Source organism: Trachurus japonicus, chromosome 13 (genome assembly GCF_045865225.1).
Source record: "Trachurus japonicus isolate A0001 chromosome 13, Traja_1.0".
NCBI lineage: Eukaryota > Metazoa > Chordata > Actinopteri > Carangiformes > Carangidae > Trachurus > Trachurus japonicus.
The window spans coordinates 8,973,625-9,001,080 of NC_140919.1; the positions used below are offsets into that span (position 1 = coordinate 8,973,625).

At 43.8% G+C, this 27,456-nt stretch overlaps 2 protein-coding genes across 3 annotated transcripts in view; both read right to left on the bottom strand.

Moving 5' to 3' along the window:
* LOC146975399 (aldehyde dehydrogenase, dimeric NADP-preferring-like) overlaps positions 1–4,372 on the bottom strand; it is a 15,774-nt gene extending 11,402 nt beyond the window's left edge. The window contains exons 1-3 of the mRNA XM_085794790.1: positions 4,246–4,372; positions 2,754–2,909; positions 318–549 (exon numbers count right to left, since the gene is read on the bottom strand). Coding sequence (XP_085650916.1) covers positions 318–549; positions 2,754–2,909 — 388 coding nt within the window. The 5' untranslated portion in view covers positions 4,246–4,372. The remainder of the gene's footprint in view (positions 1–317; positions 550–2,753; positions 2,910–4,245) is intronic.
* Positions 4,373–4,758: 386 nt separating this feature from the next.
* On the bottom strand, positions 4,759–26,778 carry LOC146975400 (aldehyde dehydrogenase family 3 member A2-like). 2 transcript variants are annotated; one of them, XM_085794793.1, is made up of 11 exons: positions 26,693–26,778; positions 24,162–24,324; positions 22,006–22,237; positions 20,312–20,397; positions 19,988–20,196; positions 15,235–15,352; positions 14,193–14,334; positions 8,927–9,093; positions 8,685–8,784; positions 6,534–6,772; positions 4,759–5,244 (listed from the first exon to the last, which is right to left on the bottom strand). In XM_085794793.1, the coding sequence occupies exons 2-11, from the start codon at positions 24,321–24,323 to the stop codon at positions 5,224–5,226; spliced, it is 1,476 nt and encodes a 491-aa protein (XP_085650919.1). In that variant the 5' UTR covers position 24,324; positions 26,693–26,778; the 3' UTR covers positions 4,759–5,223. The 2 variants fall into 2 exon arrangements, with proteins under 2 accessions (XP_085650919.1, XP_085650918.1); XM_085794792.1 differs by having other exon boundaries at positions 24,162–24,374; positions 26,693–26,774.
* Between the last annotated feature and the right edge of the window lie 678 nt (positions 26,779–27,456).

The window sequence follows — 27,456 nt, forward strand, 5'->3', positions numbered from 1 at the left end:
ACTTATTTATCCTTTTTTTTTTTAATCCTCATTTGGGAAGTACCAGTTTGCATATATGTTTGTCTGTTTATTTTAAGAAAATGAAATGATTATGACTATGTTTGTGAAGGTGAGAAACCTTGCAATAAAGTATTAAAAATTAGTTTATGGACCTTGATAAGCTGCTGTGACCTCGACATGACTCCGCCCCTCAGCCGGAGCTCAGGTAAACAAAGGTGTGTGTAACTGTGTGTGTGTGTAACCGTGTGTGTGTGTGTAACTGTGTGTGTGTGTAACCGTGTGTGTGTGTAACCGTGTGTGTGTGTGTGGTCCTCTACCGGCGGCGATGGCCCCGACCAGCGGCAGCAGCGTGAGGGCCCAGGGGTAGTTCCAGGCCCCGATGATGAGCACCACGCCCAGGGGCTCGGGCCGGACGTAGACCTCGTCCGAGATGGTGAGGACGCTCCGCTCCACGTGCCGAGGCTCCGCCCACTGCGCCAGCTTCTCCACCGCCAACCGGATCTCGTTCTCGATGCCGATCAGCTCCAGCAGCGGAGTGTCGTACTGACTCTGAAGCAGCGGGGCAGAGAAGCAAACTAATTAAAGCATGAAACTACATCTACATGCCCCAAGGTTTGATTTCAGACGTGGAACCACTTGACCTTTAGGGGTCTTTGACCTCACCATTGCATTTTTCCACATTATTCTCCATTTGAAACCGATGAAAATCTGGGAAGTAAATCATTACCAAGACATTTCTTCACCATTGTGTTTAGGAAGGTGTGTAATATCATGTAATAAAATGTTGAAATTCAACTCCAGTGGGAAACCCCCTAAAAAACGACTCAAAGTTGGGGTACCCGTAATATATAAGTTATATTATATTGAGTATTTAGTAGTAATATGTGACACAACCTCTGCCATGCTAAGGAATGGCTTCTCTGTAATACATTATATTGGTGGTGGTGATGAACAGGAAACAGTTTTTTCCACTAAGGAGGGTTTTGGGTGTAAAACTAATGTTTGCGATCATGAAAAACCCCTAGTTTGACCCCTCATATAGATACTTAAGGCCAAATTTAACATTTTGGAATTTTCAAAAAATCTGGTTACGGGTACCCCAACTTTGAGTAGTTTTTTAGGGGGTTTCCCACTGGAGTTGAATTTCAACATTTTATTACATGATATTACACACCTTCCTAAACACAATGGTGAGGAAATGTATTGGTAATGATTTACTTCCCAGATTTTCATAGGTTTCCTATGGAGAGTAATGTGGAAAAATGCAGTGCCTAAAGGTCACCCCCTAAAAAACTACTCAAAGTTGGGGTACCCCTAACCAGACTTTTTGAAAATTCTGAAATGTTAAATTTGGCCTTAAGTATCTTGTGAGGGGTCAAACTAGGGGTTTTTCATGATTCTGAGTTGATCGCAAATATTAGTTTTACACCCAAAACACTCCTTAGTGGAAAAAAACTGTTTCCTGTTCATCACCAGCACCAATATAATGTATTACAGAGAAGCCATTCCTTAGCATGGCAGAGATTGTGTCACATATTACTACTAAATACTCAATATAATATAACTACCCCAACTTTGAGTAGTTTTTTAGGGGGTTTCCCACTGGAGTTGAATTTCAACATTTTATTACATGATATTACACACCTTCCTAAACACAATGGTGAGGAAATGTCTTGGTAATGATTTACTTCCCAGATTTTCATAGGTTTCCAATGGAAAATAATGTGGAAAAATGCAGTGCTGAGGTCAAAGACCCCTAAAGGTCACCAAGGGTCAGCCGCCAAAGTGGTTCCACGTCTGAAATCAAACCTTGGGGTATGTAGATGTTAGATAGTCTAGCCTGACAAGCCAGACTACATCATTAATGTCTAGTCTGGTAACGACCGGTAGACCTCGGCTCAATCCAGGGGGCGGGATGAAGGCTGTCTTTCAAACTGCCTCTGCACCAATAGGGTAGCGCTACGACCAATCAGAGCAAAGAGCAGGATGACGTTAGCCTGACAAGCCAATTAAAATGTATGTCGTCATCACGTTAAGCCCACCCAACGACTCTCTAAACAGATAGAGCGCTGTGATTGGTCAACACAAACGGTGTTCGAGACTCAAAAAGTTCCTATGGCTCGTTTCTAGACCCACCTACGGAGCAAAGAGATCTGCTGCCGCTAGGGTGCAGCTAGATTTCTAGGCTAGCTTAAAGGGACAACGAGGAGTTTTGGAAAAGCGAAGCGTTTTCACTCTACATTTATGAGCCTCCGCCGCAACGTAGAATTCTTCGACCGGCGCAAGACAGACTCATGTTTTCATTCATCAAGAATTAAAGTCAGAGGTTTGAAGACGATCAGATACCGTCGTAGTTCCCACCATAAACAGCGATTCAGCGGCGTTATTCTCATGAGCGTCCGCGAAACTTAAAGTAAAGAAACGCTGGTCGGCTCGCCCAGCATTTCCACCACCACTAATAATAACAAAATAACGATAGAGACAAAACCATATATTTATCGAAAATGGAGCCATTAACAAGTGTGGGTAACGTAGATTCATCCACATTAACGTGAGACTTTTTTATAACCAAATAGAAACTCCTCGTTGTCCCTTTAAGTCATAAAATGCACAATACTTTCCATATATGAGCTTATCTGCCCCACTGAAGAGCCCACAGCGCTGTCAGCTACACACCTGTCTGACTGTGACTGTGACTGTGAGTGTGTGTGTGTGTGTGTGTGTGTGTGTGTGTGTGTGTGTGTGTGTCTCACCCGGTTGATGTCCTGTTTGAGCGCCGTGCTGATCTCCGTCTCCTTCTCCCTGATCATCCTCTGCAGAGCCTCCAGCTGCTGCAGCCTGAACTCCAGAGGTCGCGTGCGGCCGCTGGCGAAGGCCTCGCGCGCCCTGAGCACCGCCTGTCGCTCCATCTGGGGGTCGGACAGCAGGCGTGAACCTCACACAGCTGGCTCGCAAACGTTTTCACTCTTCTTTCTTTTCAAACTCTGATAGTACCGGTCAAAGGTCAAAGGTCATGAACATTTTATGTTGTCCTGAGCCACTAAAACAATAGTTGTTTTGTTTTTGTCATTTGAGAAAAATAAAAATCTATGTAAAAATGAGGTGAATAAATAAATAAAACAGAAATAACATTTTTTGTTTATTGATTTATACTTGTGTATTTTTTACTTAACTTAACTAAACTAAACTAAACTACCAAACTAAACTGAACTGAACTAAACTAAACCAACTAAACTGAACCAACTAAACTGAACTTAACTAAACCAACTAAACTAAACTGAACCAACTAAACTGAACTAAACTAAATTGAACTGAACTGAACTGAACTAAACTAAACTAAACCAACTAAACTGAACTGAACCAACTAAACTAAACTGAACTGAACCAACTAAACTGAACTTAACTAAACCAACTAAACTAAACTGAACTGAACCAACTAAACTAAACTAAACTGAACCAACTAAACTAAACTAAACTGAACCAACTAAACTGAACTAGACCAACTAAACTAAACTACCAAAGTAAACTAAACCAAATCAAAACAAACCAAACTACCAAACTAAACCAAACCATGCCCTGTCCTGACAGTTGTAATCTACAGCTCCACCACCAGGTGTCACTGACGCCTCCTTTACATTTACAACAAAAAAGAAAAACAACATCCAACATGTTTTGGGGAAAAAAACAAAACAGACTTTTACTTCCTGACTGTATCTGTGAATATTTAACAAACTGTATCAACAGCCAATCACAGCGCAGCAGGACGCCTGTCAATCACAGCGTCATCATGACGCGTCATGACGGGGGCAATAAAACAGTGAAGCAGGTCACTGGGACTGAGACACTGTTAATTCACTGTAAATACTGAATAAATATAAAACAAAAATAAAAAAAACAAACAGATCTGTTGGTTTGAAACCAGAGACTGACAGAAATACATAAATATGTGACACACTGTCTCTATATAGAAAATTACACATAAGAAATAAAGATTTAAAACCCACAACAGTCTAATTCTTGTGTTGTATTATAGCTGTCAGTAAATAAAATTACAAAAAACGAATTACAGCTTTAAAAACTGAAACACAACTTTTGTATAATCACCAACTCTTAAATGAAGAAATTCTGTCTGTTGATGTTAAAAATAATAAAACATCTGGAGCTGAGGTCCGCGGCTGCAGCTGTTGATCATTAAAGCTAATAAACGAGTTAAATCCGATGTTTGTTTGTTTGTTTGTTTCTTACTTCGTCGTCGTCGGTTCAGATTCAATCAGCTGTCGATCGACGGTCCAATCATCGATGTATCGATCCAGAGACGTCGCAGTCGGGTTAACCTCCGTGCAGCAGCAGCAGCAGCAGCAGCAGCAACAACACTGGTCCGTCCGGCGGCGATCTGCTGATCCCAGAGCGGTTCAGGTGTCCGACACGCTCCCCGGGTCCCTGAACGCCTCTCCCACGCGCATCAGTGTCGCTGATCTGGGCTCAGTTTACCGGGGGGCTCGAGGCTCGGTCACCGTGACGGACACACACACGCGCACACACACACACACACACACACACACACACACACACACACACACACACACACACACACACACACACACACACACACACACACACACACACACTGAGAGCCTTCATAACAGTAGATCCGCCTCCCACACACAAACACACACACACATAATGTTTTACAGCCTGAGGTCTGTGTGTGTGTGTGTGTGTGTGTGTGTGTTAATAAACTGAGATAATGAGACAAAGAATCATAATCAACACTTTGTTTTGTGTTTAATGGCAGAAATAATAAAATATAATCATCATCATCAGAGTTGAAACAGTGGAGTGGGAGTGGGAGGAGTTAGTGTTACCGCAACAACGTCCAAACCATAACATCGGACATACTCAGGATTTCATTAAAGTAAAATCATCTCTGACCAGGTTAAATAATAATAACAATTAAAACATTTTTTTTTTTATAAAACAGTAAAAACTTTATTAGCAGCAGCTTATGAAGAGAGAGAGGTCTACGGTGGCCGCGAGGGGTCAAAACAGCTTGTCAGGCTGTTTTCTGCAGCTTGTTTTGAGTTTTTGGACTTCGGGGGCCACCGTAGGACCGAGTCACAGGTGTCTAGGGGGTGAAACGATGTGGACCAGTTAATCACAACTGTGTCATGTCAGGAGGGGCGGGGGTCCTGGTCCTGGTCCTGGTCCAGACCCCGATCTGGCTCAGACCGGTCTCAGGAACCTCTGCAGGAGAAACAACAACGTCAACAGAGACAGGGGGGGGGTGGTGGACAGACATAACAACAAAGGGGGGCATTTAGTATTTACCAGAGGACAGTGAGGCATGATGGGTAATTACAGGCTGGGGGCGGGGGGGCAGATCAGGGGTCCTGGACAACAGGAAGCTTTGTCCGAACGGGGGACAAAGCCATTGTTGTGCGAGGGGGCGGGGCCCTGTGGGATTGTGGGTATGTGGAGCGTGGAGGAGAACTCGTATCTGCTCATCATGGGAAAATGAGTCGTCGCTGAAAAGACCCACTGTTAGCGGACGCACGTGAACACAACACAGCTGCTCTGCAAAGCATCAGGCTCCAGCTGTGGAGGTGAGCGTGATGTCATCAGTCCCCGGTCACTGTGGGGGCGGAGCTTAACATTAACATTATCCTTTGAAATCAGAGTTTAGAAAGACTGAAAAGTGATGATTTCAAAATAAAATACATTTCTAATTTATGTTAATGTTAATTTATTAAAGCGCCATGTTTTCGTCTTCTGCTGTCTTTTATTTTGAAGGGCTAATCCATGAGAAGATCTAAAAACCATCTCCGTGTAGTTTTCCATCTCCTCTCTCCTTTAGCTTCTCTCTGGAGCTCTAGTAACAACAGGTCGGTGTCAGCCAATCAGAAGAGAGGAGGAGGCTCTGAGTCTCTCTTCTGATTGGCTGACTGTTTTCTAAAGTGGCAGAACGGCAAAATAGAGCAGATTTCAGAATAAAACACTCAGAGAGATCGAATACTGCAAAGTATTGATGGTGTGTCCAGGTGGTGAGGGGGCGGGGCTTTGTTGTGACATCACAAAGTGACAGGAAGTCCTGACGGCTGGTTTTAAGGCTCAGTTTCTGAATACAGGCTGTGTGCATTTCTCTGTGGACTGAGGCTTTGATACTTTCACAGTATTAATATAGAACCTAGAGCTGCTTTATAATCACACTACACATGGACATCTACCTTTATACTGTATGGAGCTTTAACACAAACATCTACCTTTATACTGTATGGAGCTTTAACACAAACATCTACCTTTATACTGTATGGAGCTTTAATACAAACATCTACCTTTATACTGTATGGAGCTTTAATACAAACATCTACCTTTATACTGTATGGAGCTTTAATACAAACATCTACCTTTATACTGTATGGAGCTTTAACACAAACATCTACCTTTATACTGTATGGAGCTTTAACACAAACATCTACCTTTATACTGTATGGAGCTTTAACACAAACATCTACCTTCATAAACTCTGTATTTACCTGAATGACGAACGCAGCGAGCCCGGCCAGAGCGGCGAGCAGCGTCATGCGCCGCAGTCGACCCACGTTGACCTGCTTGAGCAGGAAGAACCGGGCCCAGCCGAGCTTCTTGGCGGTGTGGGGGGGGTACCTCATGCTGTTCACCCCCTCCAGCTTCAGCTGCTTGATCAGGCAGCTGCGCAGGTGGCTGAGCCGGTCGAAGCTGTGGCGGCCGCGGTAACAGCCCATCCCGCTGTTTCCTGAGGGGAGAGGGGGTGGGGGTTAGTGCTTGCTCATATTTTAAAGGATAATTACCGTTTTTTACAATCTGGACCTTATTTCTAGCATAAATAACACATTATCTGCAGAGAAACTCCTTCATTTCACCAATATTTAGTTCTGATAGGCTAGTGCTATTCCCCTCTGAGTCCGGGGTTAGCTGTTATCAACATCCGGGGTCTGTAGGTTGACCTACTGACCTCTGACCTGGATGATGTCATCTTCGACTGCTGCCCGGCGCTGCTTGTTGCTAATGCTAATGCTACGGTTCGTTTCTGCGTGTTTCCGACTTGTCAAAACCAAATGAGCAGCTGGATGAAGTTCAGCTTCCACAGGCTTCCTCTCCTCAACCTGGACTCACTAAAGCTCCGGCTAGTTGAGATAAAAATAGACCCGAATGCCGAAGCAGAATGATTATTATCAGAATGATCCGGGCGGCGCTCAGAGATGACATCATCCAGGTCAGAGGTCAGTGGGTCAACCTACAGACCCCGGATGTTGATAACAGCTAACCCCGGACTCAGAGGGGAATAGCACTAGCCTATCAGAACTAAATATTGGTGAAATGAAGGAGTTTCTCTGCAGATAATGTGTTATTTAGAGGCTGCATTCTGCTGCCCTGTAGACTCCATTATACGGATATACGCGGCTCTCGGCTGGAGATAATTTCATCACAACGACTCGTAATGACACCAAAGTTATCTGGGTGAGGAAATGATCGTATTTTATGCTAGAAATAAGAGTCCAGAATGTAAAAAACTGTAATTATCCTTTAAGGGGGGTGTAAGTGTGGCTCCATCTCTTTTTACTGTTTTAAACACACACTAAACTATGGAGCGCGAGCATGTAGTTGACGCGTGTCTTTAGCCACAAAAACTCCACAGTTCTTCTTTCTCACGAGGGTTTATTGAAACCTTTCTTCAAGTTACAACAAAAAATAAAAAACTGTGTAGCAATCCAAAATCAGGCAATAATCATTAGCACGATTAGCACGGTCAAAAACTAGCGTGCTCTCCTCGCCTCCATAATCATAACTGAACCTAAGTACACATACATCACGTTACGCACGTCTCAGCCAATAAGAAGAGAGCAGTTGTTATTAACTAATAGGCACTCTTATAGGACGAATCGCCTTGTTTACAACTACTTCCGGGTAGAAAACCAGCATTCGAACAATAGTGACGGACGAGAGTTTCGCTATATGTATCTACTTTTTCATGTCACTATATCGCTGTTTAGACTAATCTGATGTTTGTAAAGTTTATAAAACCAATGATTGGACAAACATTACTATTTACGTGTGCACATTTTTGTCATTAGTCATGGTTATCATAGATTAGCCGGGCTAACGGTTAGCTACCTGTTTAACTTTAATAACTCAGTGACTCAATAAACGCTCCATGAAAAAATATTTCCTCCAGCGGATATCTGAGTTCCAACATGACTGAGCTAACTGGAGTAGTTTCATGTCGTGTCCCACAACGGGAGGGTTTTAACAGCTGACGTCCTGCTGTTAGCTTAGCTGCTGCTGTTAGCTTAGCTACCGTTAGCTTAGCTACCGTTGGCTGCCCCTGTCAGCTGAGCCACTGATGCTTTCTAGACACTGTGATTCCCCCAAACTGAATAAATACAACACATAGCAACACAAAACACACACACAGAAATAGTAGTAATGTTTCTTCAATCATTTCAGATTTGTCTAAACGGTGATAGGGCATGAAAAATATGATATATAGCTAAACTCTCATTCGTTACTATTGATCTCATTCACATTACGTGCTGGTTTTCTACCCGGAAGTAGAATGTAAACAACAAGGAGATTCGGTCACCTTATGTGTAATATACAAAATGGCTCTAACAGGGGGGGGGGTTAGAGGCCACAAAGACACTCACCGACTCCTCCGAAGGGCAAAGTGTTGACGGTGAAGTGGACCAGACAGTCGTTGGCCAGCAGAGCGCCGCTGGACGTCTCAGCGATGACACGTTTGATCAGCTGGTCATCAGAGGGGGGGGTGGGGGTCAGAGCAGAGGGACAGGAAGTGAGACACACAGGTCAGCTGAGTGTTTACCTGAGGAGGGGGAGGGATGGGGAGGGGCAGGGGGGGGGGAGGGGGGGGGGGGGCTGGTCTTCTCACCTTGTTGTTGTTGGAGAAGACGTAGACGACCAGCGGCTTCTCCCTCTCGTTGATGAACTGGATGGCCTCGTCCACGCCGCTCACCGTGACGACCGGCAGCAGCGGCCCGAAGATCTCCTCCCTCATCAGCGGGGAGTCTCTGCTCACGTCCTGCAGCACGGTGGGGGCTGCACGGGGCAACATCTGTCAACATCTGTCAACATCTGTCAACATCTGTCAACATCTGTTCACATCTGTCAACATCTGTTCACATCTGTCAACATCTGTTCACATCTTTCAACATCTGTCAACATCTGTTCACAGCTTATACTCAGTGTGAAGACACAGCAGGCGGTGCAGATGTTCTCAGACGGTGCAGATGTGTACAGACGATGCAGATGTGTTTGGACGGTGCAGATGTGTACAGACGATGCAGATGTGTTCGGACGGTGCAGATGTGTTCGGACGGTGCAGATGTGTTCATACAATGCAGATGTGTTCAGACGGTGCAGATGTGTTCAGACGTCGCAGATGTGTTTGGACGATGCAGATGTGTTTGGATGGTGCAGATGTGTTCAGACGGTGCAGATGTGTTCATACAATGCAGATGTGTTCAGATGGTGCAGATGTGTTCAGACGGTGCAGATGTGTTCAAATGGTGCAGATGTTTTAAGAAGGTGCAGATGTGTTCAGACGGTGCAGATGTGTTCAGACGGTACAGATGTGTTCAGACGGTGCAGATGTGTTCAAATGGTGCAGATGTTTTGAGAAGGTGCAGATGTGTTCAAATGGTGCAGATGTGTTAGGATGAGCACATGTGATTGGACGGTGCAGATGTGTTCGGACGGTGCAGATGTGTTCGGACGGTACAGATGTGTTCGGACGGTGCAGATGTGTTCAGGCGGTGCAGATGTGTTCAGACGATGCAGATGTTTTCGGACAGTACAGATGTGTTTGGACGGTACAGATGTGTTTGGATGGTGCAGATGTGTTCAGATGGTGCAGATGTGTTCAGACGGTGCAGATGTGTTCAGACGGTACAGATGTGTTCAGACGGTGCAGATGTGTTTGGACGGTACAGATGTTTTCGGACAGTACAGATGTGTTTGGACGGTACAGATGTGTTTGGATGGTGCAGATGTGTTCAGATGGTGCAGATGTTTTGAGAAGGTGCAGATGTGTTCAAATGGTGCAGATGTGTTAGGATGAGCACATGTGATTGGACGGTGCAGATGTGTTTGGACGGTGCAGATGTGTTCGGACGGTGCAGATGTGTTCGGACGGTGCAGATGTGTTCAGGCGGTGCAGATGTGTTCAGACGATGCAGATGTTTTCGGACAGTACAGATGTGTTTGGACGGTACAGATGTGTTTGGATGGTGCAGATGTGTTCAGACGGTACAGATGTGTTTGGATGGTGCAGATGTGTTCAGGCGGTGCAGATGTGTTCAGACGATGCAGATGTTTTCGGACAGTACAGATGTGTTTGGACGGTACAGATGTGTTTGGATGGTGCAGATGTGTTCAAATGGTGCAGATGTGTTCAGACGGTACAGATGTGTTCAGATGATGCAGATGTTTTAAGAAGGTGCAGATGTGTTCAGACGATGCAGATGTGTTCAGACGGTACAGATGTTTTCAGACGATGCAGATGTGTTCGGATGATGCAGATGTTTTCAGACGATGCAGATGTGTTCGGATGATGCAGATGTTTTCAGACGATGCAGATGTGTTCGGATGATACAGATGTTTTCAGACGATGCAGATGTGTTCAGACGGTACAGATGTGTCAGGGGTCGACAATATAAATGGCCCGGTGGCCCGGACGTACTTTTCAAACCGTCAGGGCCACCAGAACGCTCCAAACACTGGCCCGGTGGGGCCAGTGAAAATAATGCCTTGAAAAAAATATAACAAGTAAATAAATAAATCTAATTTCACATTAAATCCCTGTGGTTTGAAATGATAACTGTCAAATCGTCTCGGTAATTAGTGCTAAGAGATCCCGACCCGATCAACGACAGAGACATCTACTTTCTGTGCGCAGCCAGCGCTGTGCCCTGGCACGGCAGCACCACCTGCAAGCAGCTGCAGCTGCAGCTCCAGCTCACTCACTGCTGCTGATAGAAGGTCGTCACAAGAACCGATAAAAACCTTTTTCTTAACCATGAAACTTCCCTCCTCCTCCTCAGCGCGTCGGGTCGAGTCCTGTCGGGACCGACGCGAACGTTACACACCAGGGTATATACACAAATCTTTGAGTCAATTTACTACCATTTAATACCTTTTTTCACTACCTTCAGATTTTTTTTAATACCACCACGACATCGAGTTGCACCAAGTATCAATCAGAAAGATTTTATGACATGTACATAGATTTTATCATCCAAGACTTACTTACATCATTACCATTACCCAGGAGACTCGGTTGCACAACAGGGCATCATCCATAAGTCATCAGGAACATTTGATCAAAAATAAAATATCTTATCATGCCTTTCTCAATCACCAGCCTCTCTCCCCTGATCCCACCCTCACCTGCCCCCCCCCCCCCCCCCCTCACTCACTCACCTCACTCCACCTCCCTCCCTCACCCAGTTTGCCTCGCTCCTTCCTTCCTCACCTCCCTCCCTCACCCAACTCACCTCACTAACTCTTTAAATAAATACCTGGTTCTGTCTCTACCGTCACAGAACACAGTGGTAGGCCATATATATGTTTGTTTTTTTTTACATCAGTGTGAAAAGTTTCAACAATGTCCGCACATCTGCACCGTCGGTCTGTGTCTCACGTGCGTTCCATCTGACCTCAGCTCTCAGTAGAAGCTGCAGCTGCTGCAGGTGTCTGTATCTGTAGCGCTTCGGGGCTTCCTGCCCTTTCAAACGGAGCAGACCCGGACCCGGTCCGACTAAACACCGGGCTGGCGGTAGAAGGTTCATGGAGCTGTGAGCCGCGAATGCATGAAAAAAGAGCACATCGGATGTGCGGCGCGTGACGTGCATCTACATTGACACACACATAGGCTACATCAAGGCGCCTGTCATCTCAATTTAAGTCTTCTGCAAACTTGCATTTTCCCATATTCGAAACGTTTTGCCACACACTAAAATCCGAAGAGATTCACTAGCACTTCTATCCGCCTGACAACTATGCGCGCGAAGACGATTTTAGATTTCTAGCGGCCAATTAATACAATGAATTGATATGACGTCAATATCATTCCTTTTTTTTGAAGTAGCGGCGCAAGCAAGTAATGCTTTATTTATTTTATTACGCTATTTCATCAAAATAAAACCAGTCATTGTCCAAAAGAAAAAAAATAATACCTATTCTTTAAAATTAATACCTTTGGACCAAATTTATCACTTTTTAAGGCCATTAAATTTTGCTTTTTTGATTTATCACTTTTTAATACTTTTTAAAACCCCGCGGACACCCTGCACACGGGCCAGAGCTCGCGCTGGGGCGCCAGCTGTTCGGTGTGCGCCACAGCGGTGGCACGTCACGTGACATTTAGACCATAATAACAACAACAAAAAAACGTGTGTAAACGCAAAACTGAGCTGAAAATGAAACAATGAGTCAGTTTTGCACCAATCTGTGGAAACAGCCTAAACGTGAATGAATGAGAACAACAGTTATATCACTGAACTACTTGGAGGATAAAAGTAATGACTACATAACTTCATGTTTGTGTTGAGGCATATTTACCATTTTAACTCTGTTTTTACTTCATTGTTAAACCACAGTGGAGGCTAAATATGTGAAACAGTTATTTATTTATTAAATAAAGTAGCCTGATGAATTTAAAAGCACTTTTTTTGACCTTCTTTAATGAAATTGAATGAAAAATATCTGATACAGGATATAAATCTTCAGACTCAAATAAATAACAACATACAAAAATTAAACACAAATATACCAACTCATACATAATCACTAAAATACATATAACAAAATAATCCCCCAAAATCTCAAGAAACTACAAGATCGTGGTATTGAATAAGTATCAAGAATGTTGGAAATTGACTAGTAATGGTATCAGAAAGTATCAGAATCAGCCTCGATGGCGAGACCGCAGGAATTGGCTGGGATATGTTGTTTTTCGTTAATATGGGGATCGATACCTATTGTCCTGGGCCAGTGGTTAGAATGGTGGGGCCAGTGATCTTCAAAAGCCACTGGCCCGGAGGGCCAGTGGCAAATTTCCCTTATTGTCTACCCCTGTGTGTTTGGATGGTGCAGATGTGTTCAGACGGAGCAGATGTTTTAAGATGGTGCAGATGTGTTCATACAATGCAGATGTGTTTGAGACGGTGCAGATGTGTTCAGACGGTGCAGATGTGTTCAGACGGAGCAGATGTTTTAAGATGGTGCAGATGTGTTCATACAATGCAGATGTGTTTGAGACGGTGCAGATGTGTTCAGACGGTGCAGATGTGTTCAGACAGTACAGATGTGTTTGGACGGTGCAGATGTTTTAAGAAGGTGCAGATGTGTTCGGACGATGCAGATGTGTTCAGATGGTGCAGATGTGTTCAGAAGGTGCAGATGTGTTCAGATGGTGCAGATGTGTTCAGATGTTGCAGATGTTTTAAGAAGGTGCAGATGTGTTCAGACGATGCAGATGTGTTCAGATGGTGCAGATGTGTTCAGAAGGTGCAGATGTGTTCAAATGGTGCAGATGTTTTGAGAAGGTGCAGATGTGTTCAAATGGTGCAGATGTGTTAGGATGAGCACATGTGATCGGACGGTGCAGATGTGTTTGGACGGTGCAGATGTGTTCGGACGGTGCAGATGTGTTCGGACGGAGCAGATGTTTTAAGACGGTGCAGATGTTTTAAGATGGTGCAGATGTGTTCGGACGGTGCAGATGTGTTCGGACGGAGCAGATGTTTTAAGACGGTGCAGATGTGTTCGGACGATGCAGATGTGTTCAGATGGTGCAGATGTTTTAAGATGGTGCAGATGTGTTCAGACGGTGCAGATATGTTCAGACGATGCAGATGTTTTAAGAAGGTGCAGATGTGCTCAGACAGTACAGATGTGCTCAGACAGTACAGATGTGTTCAGACAGTACAGATGTTTTAAGAAGGTGCAGATGTTTTCAGACAGTACAGATGTGTTCAGACGATGCAGATGTTTTAAGAAGGTGCAGATGTGTTCAGACGGTACAGATGTGTTCAGACGATGCAGATGTTTTAAGACAGTACAGATGTGTTCAGACAGTACAGATGTTTTCGGACAGTACAGATGTGTTCAGACAGTACAGATGTGCTCAGACTCACCGATGTAGCACTGCGCCTCGTCGCTGTCTCCGCCCACAGCCACCGTGCTTCCCTCCATCAGTGACATCACTCTCCTGAAGTGTCGCTGGTTGATGATGCGTCCGTAGTCCTCGAAGGTTTTTGGATTCTCGGTGTAAAACTCCTGAGAGACGTCAAACAGAATCAGACAAAGTCACGGTTCTTTCACCAGATCGGTCCACAGATCAACACAACCACTTCCTGTCACTGCCTCTACCAAAATAAAACTGAAGAAACAGTGTCATAATAAAGTTCCTTCAACTCGTACAGACTCAGGCTGTGTCCGAAATCACTCACTCATTCCCTCCTCCCTACTCACTATATAGTGAATTCAATATAGTGGACTATGTAGTGGACTCACTGGTCAAATAAAAAAACACTTTCGGACACTACTACGCCGCACAGTTAATTATTAGGCTACGTCACGTAATTAAAACGTTCCGACCGCGATCGTAACGGCCGGAGTAGGTACCATGGATACATCATGGATACATCCAACCATGGATACATCCATGGTAGGTACCAACATGAAAAGAGGAGTAAAGCATCAAAGATGTTCAGTCAAACCCACATAGTTTGAAACAACGTTCAAAACACACACAGCCAGTGTCACAACTAAGCATTTAAAGTCTGCTAGCTTAATGCTAACGTATAATGTAAAACCTCATAGACGGGCTAACAGAAATTAGCCTCGCTATCCAGAGTCTGTGGTCAGTTTATAAAGCTTGTTAGGAAATTTGCTCCGACGTTTGTTTTGGGAGTCTGTGGAAGACAACTCTGGCAGCCCGGACACATTTATTGAGGCTGCTGCACTACTGCATTTATTTGGTAGCTACACCGGTCGCTCTGGGCTGGTGTGGTAACGGCCATCCGTGACCGCAATGCATGATGGGATATCTTGCTCCGGTTAGTGACCATCGGATGTTCACTACATTTCGCGGTGAATTGTGGGATAGATTCAGTCACTATATAGTGAGTAGGGGGTGATTTCGGACACAACCTCAGACTGAGATCGTCTCCACACCTTGATGCTCTTCTTCATCTCCTCCACCACTTGTCCCTGGATGGACGGTTCACACAGGACGTAGTCTGGAGCGATGCACGTCTGACCGCAGTTCACAAACTTCCCCCACGTGATGCGGCTGCAGCAGCAGGAGGAGGAGAAGAAGGAGGAGAGAGAGAAAGAGAATAAAGTGACATCACTTCCTGTCTCTGAGCGAAGCTGCTCTTTACACAAACAGACCGGGTCACATGACTTGACACAACACCCAGGTGAAGTAACTAGGGATGGGAACCTTTCACATTTGAACTGATACGGTACTGAAACTCAGTATACAACAGTACTTTTTGTGTGTATGTGGTAACTTAAAGCAGAAGTAAGCAGAATATTTGTGTTAATATAAGTCTTAAATAGTTCTATCTTCCGACAGCAATCACTTATATAGAGTGTTTGGTCTGAAACACGGGTCTGTCAGTCACTCTGCTCTGCTGTAAGCCGAGGAGAAAACTTTCCTTGTATCCTACAACCTTTATCCAATGAGGAGAGAGAACGGCATAAAGGGGCGGTCCTCTCTGTGTGTGCAGCCAAGGGATGCGCGTGAATGTGGTGACGTAGGGACGAGGGCGGGGACTGCTAACTCCATCGGCTGACAGGAAGTTAGACAAAACCACCGGATCGCTTACTTCTGCTTTAAGTTTTTTTTTTTTTTTTTTTTTTAAATATTCAAAACTTCTGAAATTTGAATGTTTACTTCTCAACAACATCACAACTCCTCAGAGTATTTTATGTGTTGTTCAATGAAAGAATGTAAACGTTCCTTTTTTACCGTGGCGGAAGGAGAAACATGGAGAGACTCCTACAGCCATCAGAAAGTTATTTGTGAAACTATGTCAAATAAAAAACAAATGAAACTGAGGAGCAGCACAAACTCTGCAGAGTGCGGACTGCGATGAGAAACGGTACCGGAGAATATTCACGTATTGACGAGAGGAGACTTCGTCCTCGTTTAGATGTGCTCTCATTACGTGACGAGGACTTAAAGGGATAGTTCAACATTTTGGCAAATTGGCCCATTGCCATAATCGCTATAGTCATAGCAGTAGGTTCGTTACCTTTAATTGTAGGTGTAAGCTATTTTCAGTACGGCGGAGCGCAGCAGCTGGCTGCTCAGAGCTACGCTATGGAGGCTAACGGAATTTCTTGGTTTCCCTCATTAAACTCATCAAATTCAACATCCCAAAACTCCACAGCGCTTTTGTAGACAAGTTGTGACCTGCACAACCACCACGCTATGAGATAATGACGGAACGATACGAAACGGAGCCGTTTTCGAGGTAAATACAGGGTAAATACGGAGACTGCTTGCTGAAAAACTGTCCCTGAACGCAACGCGCATCAGCGGTTTTGTATGAATTTACCTCGAAAACGGCTCCGTTTCGTATCGTTCCGTCATTATCTCATAGCGTGGTGGTTGTGCAGGTCACAACTTGTCTACAAAAGCGCTGTGGAGTTTTGGGATGTTGAATTTGATGAGTTTAATGAGGGAAACCAAGAAATTCCGTTAGCCTCCATAGCGTAGCTCTGAGCAGCCAGCTGCTGCGCTCCGCCGTACTGAAAATAGCTTACACCTACAATTAAAGGTAATGAACCTACTGCTATGACTATAGCGATTATGGCAATGGGCCAATTTGCCAAAATGTTGAACTATCCCTTTAATTGAACGGTACCGCTGTGATGAGTTGAGGCGCCGTGACAATATTCTCCTGTCACAGTCCGTGATTTCATTTTTAAATTACTGTTTTTCAGTCTGTGATTTCAGAAAAAGCAAAAATCTTCGCACATCTATTTCTTTGGCAGGTGCGTCGGAGGGTGAAGTCCAAATTAGAAAAAGAAGAGTTCCTGCACACTTGGCCATGTGTTATTGCAATGCAATAAATTCTGCAAGTTGGCCATGTGTGCGGGAACTCTTCTTTTTCAGTCTGTGATTTAAAACGAAATTGCAAAGGTGCATTCAGGTAACGAAATGTGGTACCGTTTGACTTCACGTGACTTGATACTTCCGTGGGAATTCGGTCGGTACCAATAAAAGTAGAGAAATCGGTACCCATCCCTAGAAGTAACTGATTAAAACACCACCTGTGACCGTGACCTTCAGCCCTGAAACCAGTTTTAAACACACAGTCACCTGAGGCGTCTCAGAGTGAGCGGAGGAACGACCTGAGGATGAGACACCAATGATCTGATTTAGCCGTTAGCACGGAGACAAAAAAAGCGTATAACGCTGCGCGAGGAGGGAACGAAGTCCTAGACGGACTAGTACGAGGTTCCACCCCGTCAATAATACAAAACAAGAGACAAGCGGACAACATACATGAGCTAAACAAAAACAAAAGACAAAAGATCAATAGCAGCAGGAATCAAGGTAGGACTTGAAACTAGGGCTGGGCGATATAACGATCTCGATACGGGATCGCGATAAATCTTTGAACGATTTCGATAATAAGCTATGGCCCTATTCCTCGATATCACATGAAAGTAAATATGCGCGACAGCAGCCGGCCACACTTCCGTCTGATACTCCGCCTCCTGTCCTGAGCATGCAGAGCTTGTTTGAGCTGCTGCAGCTAAAGGGAGGAAGGATAAGATGGATAGATAGATAGATATACTTTATTGATCCCAAGCTGTGATAAAGTGAAAGTTGTAAAAGAGGGAGGAAATGAGTGGAGGTGGAGCCGATGGCAACTGAAGCGATTGTGAACGTGTGGAGCATCAGTTCGTCTGTCCCGGCTAAAGAAGCCTGTCAGTGTGGAGTCAGAGCAACCTGATGATAGCCTACCACGGTCAGAAAGTGGAGGAAACACGGAGCTGCTTGTGACGTTTATTCTGCGGTAACATGTCTGTTTGCTCATGTACAGTGTGAAGAACATGCGCTAGGCTCAGGCCCCCACATACTCCGGCGTATTTGACTCCGCGGATGTCCGCGCGCACTCGAGGCAGACGAGGACCCAAAGCGGGCGTCCGCCGGTCCCTTCCGTGCAAAGCTCAATTTTTATGACCGCGCGGACTCAATCTGTTTCAAATGTGATACTGTATGCTTGCCTATGAAACCGCAAAAGTCCGCGGACAGTGCGCGCGGAGTCAAATCCACTCACAGTATGCGCCGACAGCCTCTCTCCCTCCCTCTCTCTCTGTCAGCGCCGCGCGCACACACACACGGAGCGTCGCGTCGGAGCGGTGAAGTGAAACAACAACCTGCAGATCACCTGAGTTGACGTGAACTGCGCTCGTGGTTACCGAGTCAGATCAATAAATAGGCTTTATGCACAGCTCCACTACTTCCTGAGCTCAAACAGGCTCCTTTCCTTCCTGTCTTACATTATTGGACAAACTGATGAATCCAGGTGTGTCTGACAGTTGTTGTGACTACTGAGGTCAGAGTCAGACACACCTGGATTCATCAGAGTGGGCTCGGCATAAAGCCTGGTGTCAGAGCAGCTAAATAGCTAAATATTTGTCTACAACCTGTTCAAATAACTAGAAAGACTAAAGCCTCATGATTGACACATTTTAGAGCTGATGTATGGTAGAAAAAAGACAACAGAAAACAACAGCAACAACAATGTAAATCAAATCAAACTGTGGATTATTGAACTGTTCCACCCTTAATGAACACTAAAGTGAACTCATGTCATCCTCCCAAACTGAACACATTCTCTGGTTTCTTCAGGATTCAGTCAGGATGCTGCTTGAACTGGCAGCGGCAGCAAAAAATACATATCGAGACGATATCGAGAATCGATCAATATGGAAAAACATATCGTGATAACGTTTTTTGCCATATCGCCCAGCCCTACTTGAAACAAATAACAGCAAAAAAATACGTGACAAAAGCAGAACAATGACAGAGAAAATATATTTAAGAGAAAGATAATTAGGTTCCTGTGGAAAGTAAAAATTCCTTCAGATTCTTTTTAAAAATGCAATGGGAGGAGATGGAGCTCAGTGATAAGTTAAATTCAGTCCAAAGCTTAAGGGCCTCCATAAGTAAAGAAGTAAAGGTAAAAAATAAGCTGTTATGACTAAGCCTCGTTTGATAGGAATGAATATCTGTAGTCGGAATAAAGAAATTATGAAAAGTAATAGGCAGATCTTGTTTCCTGTTAAAGGGATAGTTCACCCAAAATTGAAATTTCACTCATTATCTCCTCCCCCTCATGTGGACTAAGGGCTGGGAGAAGTTTCAGAGTCCTCCGTGGCTTCTCTGAGTTACAGGGGGTCTCAGAAGAGGAGCTTCCGCTACAAACAAGCTTGAAATATATACTTATTTAATTTTTTGCACCTGATTTTTAAACCATTAAAGTGAGGGAAATTAAGTTAAAAGAATAATTCACCTAAAATTCAAATTTCTGAGGGACATTTCGGGGCTTCAATACAAGACGGACATAACATATGAGCAGCATGGAGGTATTTGGATATTTTTTGGTGTGTGTTTTTGTTACGAAGACAGTTGGTATCCATTTGCAACCGTTATATGGACATGCACTGCTACGCCGAGACCCCCTGTAACTCAGAGAAGCCACGGAGGACTCTGAAACTTCTCCCAGCCCTTAGTCCACATGAGGGGGGGTAGATAATGAGTGAAATTTCAGTTTTGGATGAACTATCCCTTTAATATGCCTTTATGGCTGAAGAGGCATGTTTGATAGATAGGCATTCACTTTATCAATAGATAAGAGTCGATATTGTGTGTGTGTTCATGTGCAGAGAGCTCACTGACCGACAGGCGACGGCGATGTCACAGTTCCTGTCGATGTAGCAGGGGCTCTTGCCCCCCAGCTCCAGGGTGACGGGGGTGAGGTGTCGAGCTGCAGCCTCCATCACCAGCTTCCCCACCGAGCTGCTTCCTGTGTAGAAGACGTGGTCGAACCTCTGACGCAGCAGCTCCTGGGTCTCTGAAGCTCCGCCCGTCACCACCGGGTACAGGTCCTGCACCCAGACCGACCGTCAGCGCTCATCACACTGCACCAACACACTGACCGACGAGGGGGAGGAGGAGGAGGAGGAGGAGGAGGAGGAGGAAGAGGAGGAGGAGGAGTCTCACCTTGTCCAGGTAGAGGGGGAGGAGCTCCTCTATCACCTTGGCAGTGTGGGAGCTGACCTCAGACGGTTTTATCACGGCTGCGTTACCTGAAATCACATACGGTGTCACTAGAGTCTCTTTTTTCCTGAAGAGCATGAACACATCTTTGAGTGGAGGGGAATAGCACTAGTGTATCAAAACAAAATATTGGTGAAATTAAAGGTAGGGTCTGGAGTTTTGTTCCATTATGCCGTTGTGGTGAACTGAGGAGCGGGTGTTAGCGGCGGATGCTAACTGCAACCGCTAGCTGAAGCAAAGATATTCAATAAATGGAAAGATACTCCATGAACGGCTGCTCCAATGATATGAAATGGTTACACTTCCTGTCTCTCTAAATGGGCGTGGCCAACCGTCATCACCTCGTCTGTGAACGTGTGTGTGGATTTATACAATTTGTAGGTAGATGAAAGTGAGATATTTATATTTTCTTATGATAACATTACATATTTACACTACTAACAGTCATATTTAGCATGACAAAAATAATTTAAATCATTTTCACGGGAGTTTGCGGCCGTTTGTTTGACGTTGCCTAGGAGATCGGTGCCAAATCTCGCGAGAGTGTGTCGTAGAGACAGAGACAGGTCGTGAACAAAGTGGATTTTCTCCTGATGTGTCCATCTGAAAATCGCCATTTTTGTGTCAAACTGTTCAGAAGAGATGTGGCTTGTGAAAAATGAGTCCAAAATGTACTTCAGTGACTGTGGGGCAAAAGACCCGACCATAATCTGTGTTCACGTTAAATTTTCCCATTGGAGTCAATACACTCTATGCTGCCTCTGGTCTCCCTAAAGGGGCGTGGCCGAGCAGAAGCCTAGTGACATCATACAGGAAGCTGACTCCTCATGGAAGGTCTTGGTTTATAAACCGTCTTTGGCTGAAGTTAGCATCGAGCTAGCTCACTACAACGGCCCTAATACTTGTTACCAGTGTCGGTGACGGTCGGGAATCGGTCCGCGGCTCCAGCGCTTCACTCAGACTGTATTTATTTTTCTTTGTGGTCCTGACTGCTGCTGCTGAGAGAGAGAGAGACTCAGTAGCATCAGTGACAGCTAGTGCGGCTAGCAGCCCTGAGCCTCCTACTCTGCACGTAGCTTCATCTGAGCTCCGTCATTGGCTGGAGAGAAAACACCGACTCTCTCACCATAGATATCTATGCTCTCTCGCGACTCTCTCGCTCTCCATCCAGAAACGTCCACGTGCATAACAAAACCTGAACAAAACAGAGCAAAAGACCAAAATACAGGCAGACACAACCCCCCCCACACAGGACTAGAAGCCCATAGGTGACGATTAAGACAGATTTCATTTGTACAAGTCTAATGTTTATTTTTGGGCACAAAACTCCAGACCCAACCTTTAATTGCGTGCCCCGTGTTCTCGCATTATACGTATATACGCGGCTCTCGGCTGGATCTAATTTCATCAGAACGACTTGTAATGACACCAAAGTTAATCTGGGTGAGGAAATGATCATATTTTATGCTAGAAATACGGTCCAGATTGTAAAAAAAAAACGGTAATTATCCTTTAAATTGAATTTTACTGTTTCCATAAGGCATTTTTAATTCGATGTTGCTTAATGCGAAAAAAACAAACATGTGGATGGAAACATGTTTACAGACAGTGTTCCTAATGAAGTGTGTTGTTGTTACCGGCGGCGATGGCCCCGACCAGCGGCAGCAGCGTGAGGGCCCAGGGGTAGTTCCAGGCCCCGATGATCAGCACCACGCCCAGGGGCTCGGGCTGGACGTAGACCTCGTCCGAGATGGTGAGCAGGTTCTTCTCCACGGGCCGAGGAGCCGCCCACTCCTCCAGCTTCGCCACGGCCAGTTGGATCTCTCCTTCCAAGCCCAGAGTCTCAAACAGCTCCGTCCCATGTTCGCTCTGAAACCACGAGACCACACACAGAACCAGGTCCGGTCCACATCAGGTCAGTTTTTATCTTCTAATGCAAAACATGTCATCATCTCATCTCATTGTTCTGCTGGATGCCAGAGCTGTGACGGACCGGAGACGCATCGGAAACTTGAATGGGAGCGACTTGCTGCAGCGTTTGCAACGGAGTCGTAACTGAGCGGCAGGGCCGTTGTATAGGGGAGAAAGGTGATGATAACTCTAGGGGCCCAGCGCCCAGTGGGGCCCATAAAAACCCCAGTAGTCTAATCTTTGTATGACTGAATTATTCTGCGTAAGACCCTGACTAATACTCATAGTACACTGTAAAAACTCAACATCTTTCCAAGAATATTTGTCTTATTTCTTGTCCAAATGTCTCATTTCTAGTCAAAACTAACCTCTTTCCACTTAAAATAAGACTCATTACCTAAAAATGAACTTGTTTTTAGATCATTTTCACTTAAATTCACAATAAGTAGAAAAATCTGCCAGTGAAAGTAAGTTTTTTGTGCTTGTAATAAGGAAGAAAAACTTGCTCCACTATCAGATTTTTTCTACTTATTCCAAGTGAAAATCTGCTTGAAAGAAGTAAAAAGTGTCTAAAAACAAGCTGCTTTTAATATGATGTGTCTTATTTTAAGTAGAATGAGATTTATTTTGACTAGAAATTACATTTTGACTAGAAATAAGACAAATATTCTTGCTAAGATACTTGAGTTTTTGCAGAGTAATGCTGCATTAGCATCAAAACAAAGAAGGCTAAATAAAAAACAATAATACATACGTAGTCTAAGAAAAAAAAAGGAAAAGTTAGGGGGAGGGGCCCACTTTAGTATTCTTTAAGGGGGCCCAGAATTCCTAGCAACGGCCCTGCTGAGCGGAGACGGATCCAGTGGAAATTGGGCGTAAATAAGATTACATTAACATGCGCTGCAGATGTACGTATGCGGTGAGGGTTGGTCACCTGAAACGACAGCAGTGTGTGACCGTGAAGGCCTCCACCCGCATCCCCCGCTGTGGAGTCAGCTGCAGCAGCTACGTCCAAGAGCAGTGAGCGACGTATTGAAAGCTTTTCTATGCTCTGCAGCTCCGCTCAGGCAAAGACAATGAATGAAGCTATAACCGTCTTTGTTTGTAAAGATATTATCCAGCTCCTGCACTGGAAAATGTAAACATTTGAAAGTAGGGGTGTAACGTATACTGTATGTATTCGTCCCGTGCCGTCACGGTACGGGGGTCACGGTTCGGTGCACACAGTCACACGACGAATACGTCTGAATGAATATTTAAAAAAAAAAAAAAAAAGCCGAGTCCTCACTCCAATCCAGGTGGCGGTGGCGGCATCTAGCCCAAATTAACTGTGTAAACCAACATTGATGTTAGTTTCTTGTTTTGTTTGTAATAGTTGTCAGTTGTCAAGTGCAAGTTTTTTTCCCTCTAGAATTAATGAATGGCATGATAACACTCCTAATGCACTTCTTTAATTTTATATTCTATATATATATATTTCTTTAGTTTTATAACACAAGACAGATTTTAGTTTTACATTCAATAGTGTCTGTTGTACCGAAACCGTACCGAACCGTGACCCCTGAACCGAGGTACGTACCGAACCGTGACTTTTGTGTACCATTACACCCCTATTTGAAAGGTTGTAAATACAGAACTTGTGAACAAGGTCAGTTTGTAAGTGGTCTTCATTTTATTTGATTGATCAATAATCAAACTCACTGAATTGTGCAGTGCTTCGTGATTGAGTTGTGAATCATACAGCATCAGTAGGTGCTGCATGTTTATCTACATGTTGGATCCGCTGGCTGCAGAGTCACCGCCCTGTTCCCTTAACCCCCCCTGCCCTGACAACATCCCATAATATCCCTGGACTCCCAGCCTGGACTCGTGGTTGACCCACCTTGCCCAGGTCCTTCTTCACAGAGTCGGCGATGTCCTTCTTCCTCTCGGCCAGGAAGCGGAGCAGACAACGCAGCTGGTGCCGTCTGAACTCCAGAGGCTTGGTGCTGCCGGTCTGGAAGGACTTCCGAGCCCGCTGGACCACGAGCTGCTCCCGGGACATCCTGGACACAGAGGGACAGCTCCACCTTAAACACCGCTGTCGCACCTGGAACTGTTCAGATTTTAATGTTATTTTAATGGTTTTTAAATAGTCTCGAGCTGCTCTTATCCTTCAGAACTGCCCCAAACCGGAGCTCCTCTGGCACCGGCTTATTAAAGGACAATTCCAGGCGAATTCAACTCAGTCAGGGGTGTATTTTCATATCATTTTAGGTCTAAAAGAATGAATCTGACGGCAGCAATGAATGGGAGTGGATGTAAGTTCCGCTGTTTAGGCTGTTTCCATCCCTCAAAGCCGCAATTTCTTTCCACAGACAGCATCAGATGGCTACTCAAACATGCACCGAGAAGTTTATTTACTTCAAGCAAGCCGACATGTTTGTAAAACTAGATCTAATTCAAAGTCTCCCGGAGTCTCGCGCGAGACCCAGTTGCCGTGCTCGGTGTGTTCAGGTGCAGTAGGAAAGCTACCGTTTGTGTCATAAACACAGGAATATCAACTCTTGACTTGCGTCAAGTAAAAAAAACTTCTCGGCGCATCTTTGAGTAGCCACCTGACGCTGTATGTGGAAAAAAATGTACACTTCAAGCAAGTAAAGAGTTGATATTCCTGTGTTTATGACACAAGCGGTAGCTCCGACTGCGCCTGAATACACCAGCACTGCAACTTCGGGCTCGCGCGAGACTCCGGGAGACTTTGAATTAGATCTAGTTTTACAAACATGTCGGCTTGCTTGAAGTAAATAAACTTCTCGGTGCATGTTTGAGTAACCATCTGACGCTGTCTGTGGAAAAAAATTGCGGCTTTGAGGGCTGGAAACAGCCTAAACAGCGGAACTTACATCCACTCCCATTCATTGCTGCCGTGGCGATGCGGGGACAGACGCAGCTACCGCAAAACAGGAGCGATTAAACTGAAAATCTTCAGATTCATTATTTTAGACCTAAAATGATATGAAAATACACCCCTGAGTTGAATTCGCCTGGAATTGTCCTTTAAGGTCCAAACATGTGTCAAAATCAGGTTTTAACTAATATTTAATAGACTACTGATATTTTATTGTTATTAAGTGTTTTATCTAAGTTCTAATGCCTTTCTTAGCTTTTTTGTTTTGTTTTTTACTGGTGCTTGTATGCTAGTCTTAGTCTTTTACTGTGTTTTTGTTTTTTAAATCTATCATGTAGCACTTCATTTGAATATTTTTAATTTCATTTCTGCTACTTTCAGTTTACAGCTCCAGTGTTTCCTCAGTGGGGCCCTCAACCATAAAGCACTTAACTTAAACTTACTTGTTTAAAAAAGAAAACTGGTTGCAAAATGTACTTGTCTCAAATGTTAGAGCCCTGACTTGTACATTACATTACATTGCATCATCCTCCGCTGACGAAGGGACAGATACAGGAAATCTTTCCTGCCACATGCCATCACACTGTATAATAACAGCTAAAAAACTCTGGTTATGACTTACAGTCTCTACGCACTTTATTTTTCTACACACAGTTACACACATTGCACATTTTCTACTTTGCACTAAAGTCAACGCTGCCAATTTATTGTTGTATATTTTGTACACATTTTATTTTATTTGCTATTTCTATTTTATTATGTATAGTTTGTTCTTTATATTTACTATTTTATTATGTAAAGTTTGTTCTTTATATTTTACTATTTTATTATGTATAGTTTGTTCTTTATATTCTTATTCTTTATATTCTTATACTATATGTTGTTATCGTCACTGTGTGTCTGTGTAATGCTGCTGCTGCACTGTAATTTCCCAGCTTGGGATCAATAAAGTCTATCTATCTATCTATCTATCTATCTATCTATCTGAATTACTGTAAATAGCCTATGTGTTACTAGACTCAGTTATTTTTATTCTCCTAATTGTTATATATATGTTTTATTCTTCCTGCAAATGATTAATAAAGTACTTTCTATTCTATTCTGTTTATAAATAAAGGTTGGTTTGATTTGAAACAACATTAGCCAGAGTTTGTTAGCCAGCCTCAGTGCTGTTTGAGCACTGAGGCTATCAGAAGCTAACAGAGCATAAACCATTACAGTTAACGTCTGTTATCATGTGTTTGTACAAGTTTAACACTGTTTCTTATTAATAAACAATCTGTCGTTCAACAGTCGTTATCAAGAGCAGAGATGTTAACTGTTATAACGTACTATTATATAACGTTTTTATAACTGTTATCACTGCAGAGCTACAGTTAGCTTCGTAGCTAACAGCGCTAACGGACAGCAGCAGTGGAAACAGCAGCTGAAGCTACAGCTAAAGCTAACATCATCATAATACCTGGTGGAGTTAATAAAGTGACACACGGTGACAGACAAGTTATAACGGGTTTAGTTTTTACCTGTCGCTCCTCCTCTGTCGCTGCTTTTTATATTAGTTAATATGACCGTTATAAACAGACGTCGTGTCGTCACGGAGCAACGGAGCACAGCGCAGGCGTCAGTGATTGGCTCGTGGACGTGTCAATCAAGGAAACGGGCCAATCAGCACAGCGCACAGCCAGCGAAGCCCCGCCCACCACAACAATAACAGTAAGGACAGGGAGAAGGACGATTATATTTCACGTAAAGTTATCAGGTTAAATGTTAATATTTATGTCACTGAGTCATAAAAATAGACTTTACATAAAGGTTTGTTAATATCAACTTATTTTATCTACAAATTTACATCAGTTGTTCAATTTTTCATTTCATTTATCTATGTCAGATACAGTAATAATGTTGACTTTGAAGTTATGAGTTCATTATGGTAAGTTATAAATATTTAGTTAGTAATGACGCAAATTAATGGGAAGTTACTAAGCTTTAAGAGTTTGATAATAATATTAAAGGGATAGTTCACCCAAAATTCAAATTTCACTAATTTTCTACTCACCCCATGGATGTATTATATTAACCCTCATATCTTTTTTTTTTTTTTAAACTTTATTAACACTTATGTACATAACAATACTGTTGTGCCAGGGAAAAAAAAATAAAAAACTATAAATATACAAGGAGTTTATAATTACCATGTATATAAAAAATTTAAATAAAAAAAATAAAAAAATAAAAACATTGAAGTAAGGAAAATCATATTAATTAAATATTTATCCAAAATAACATT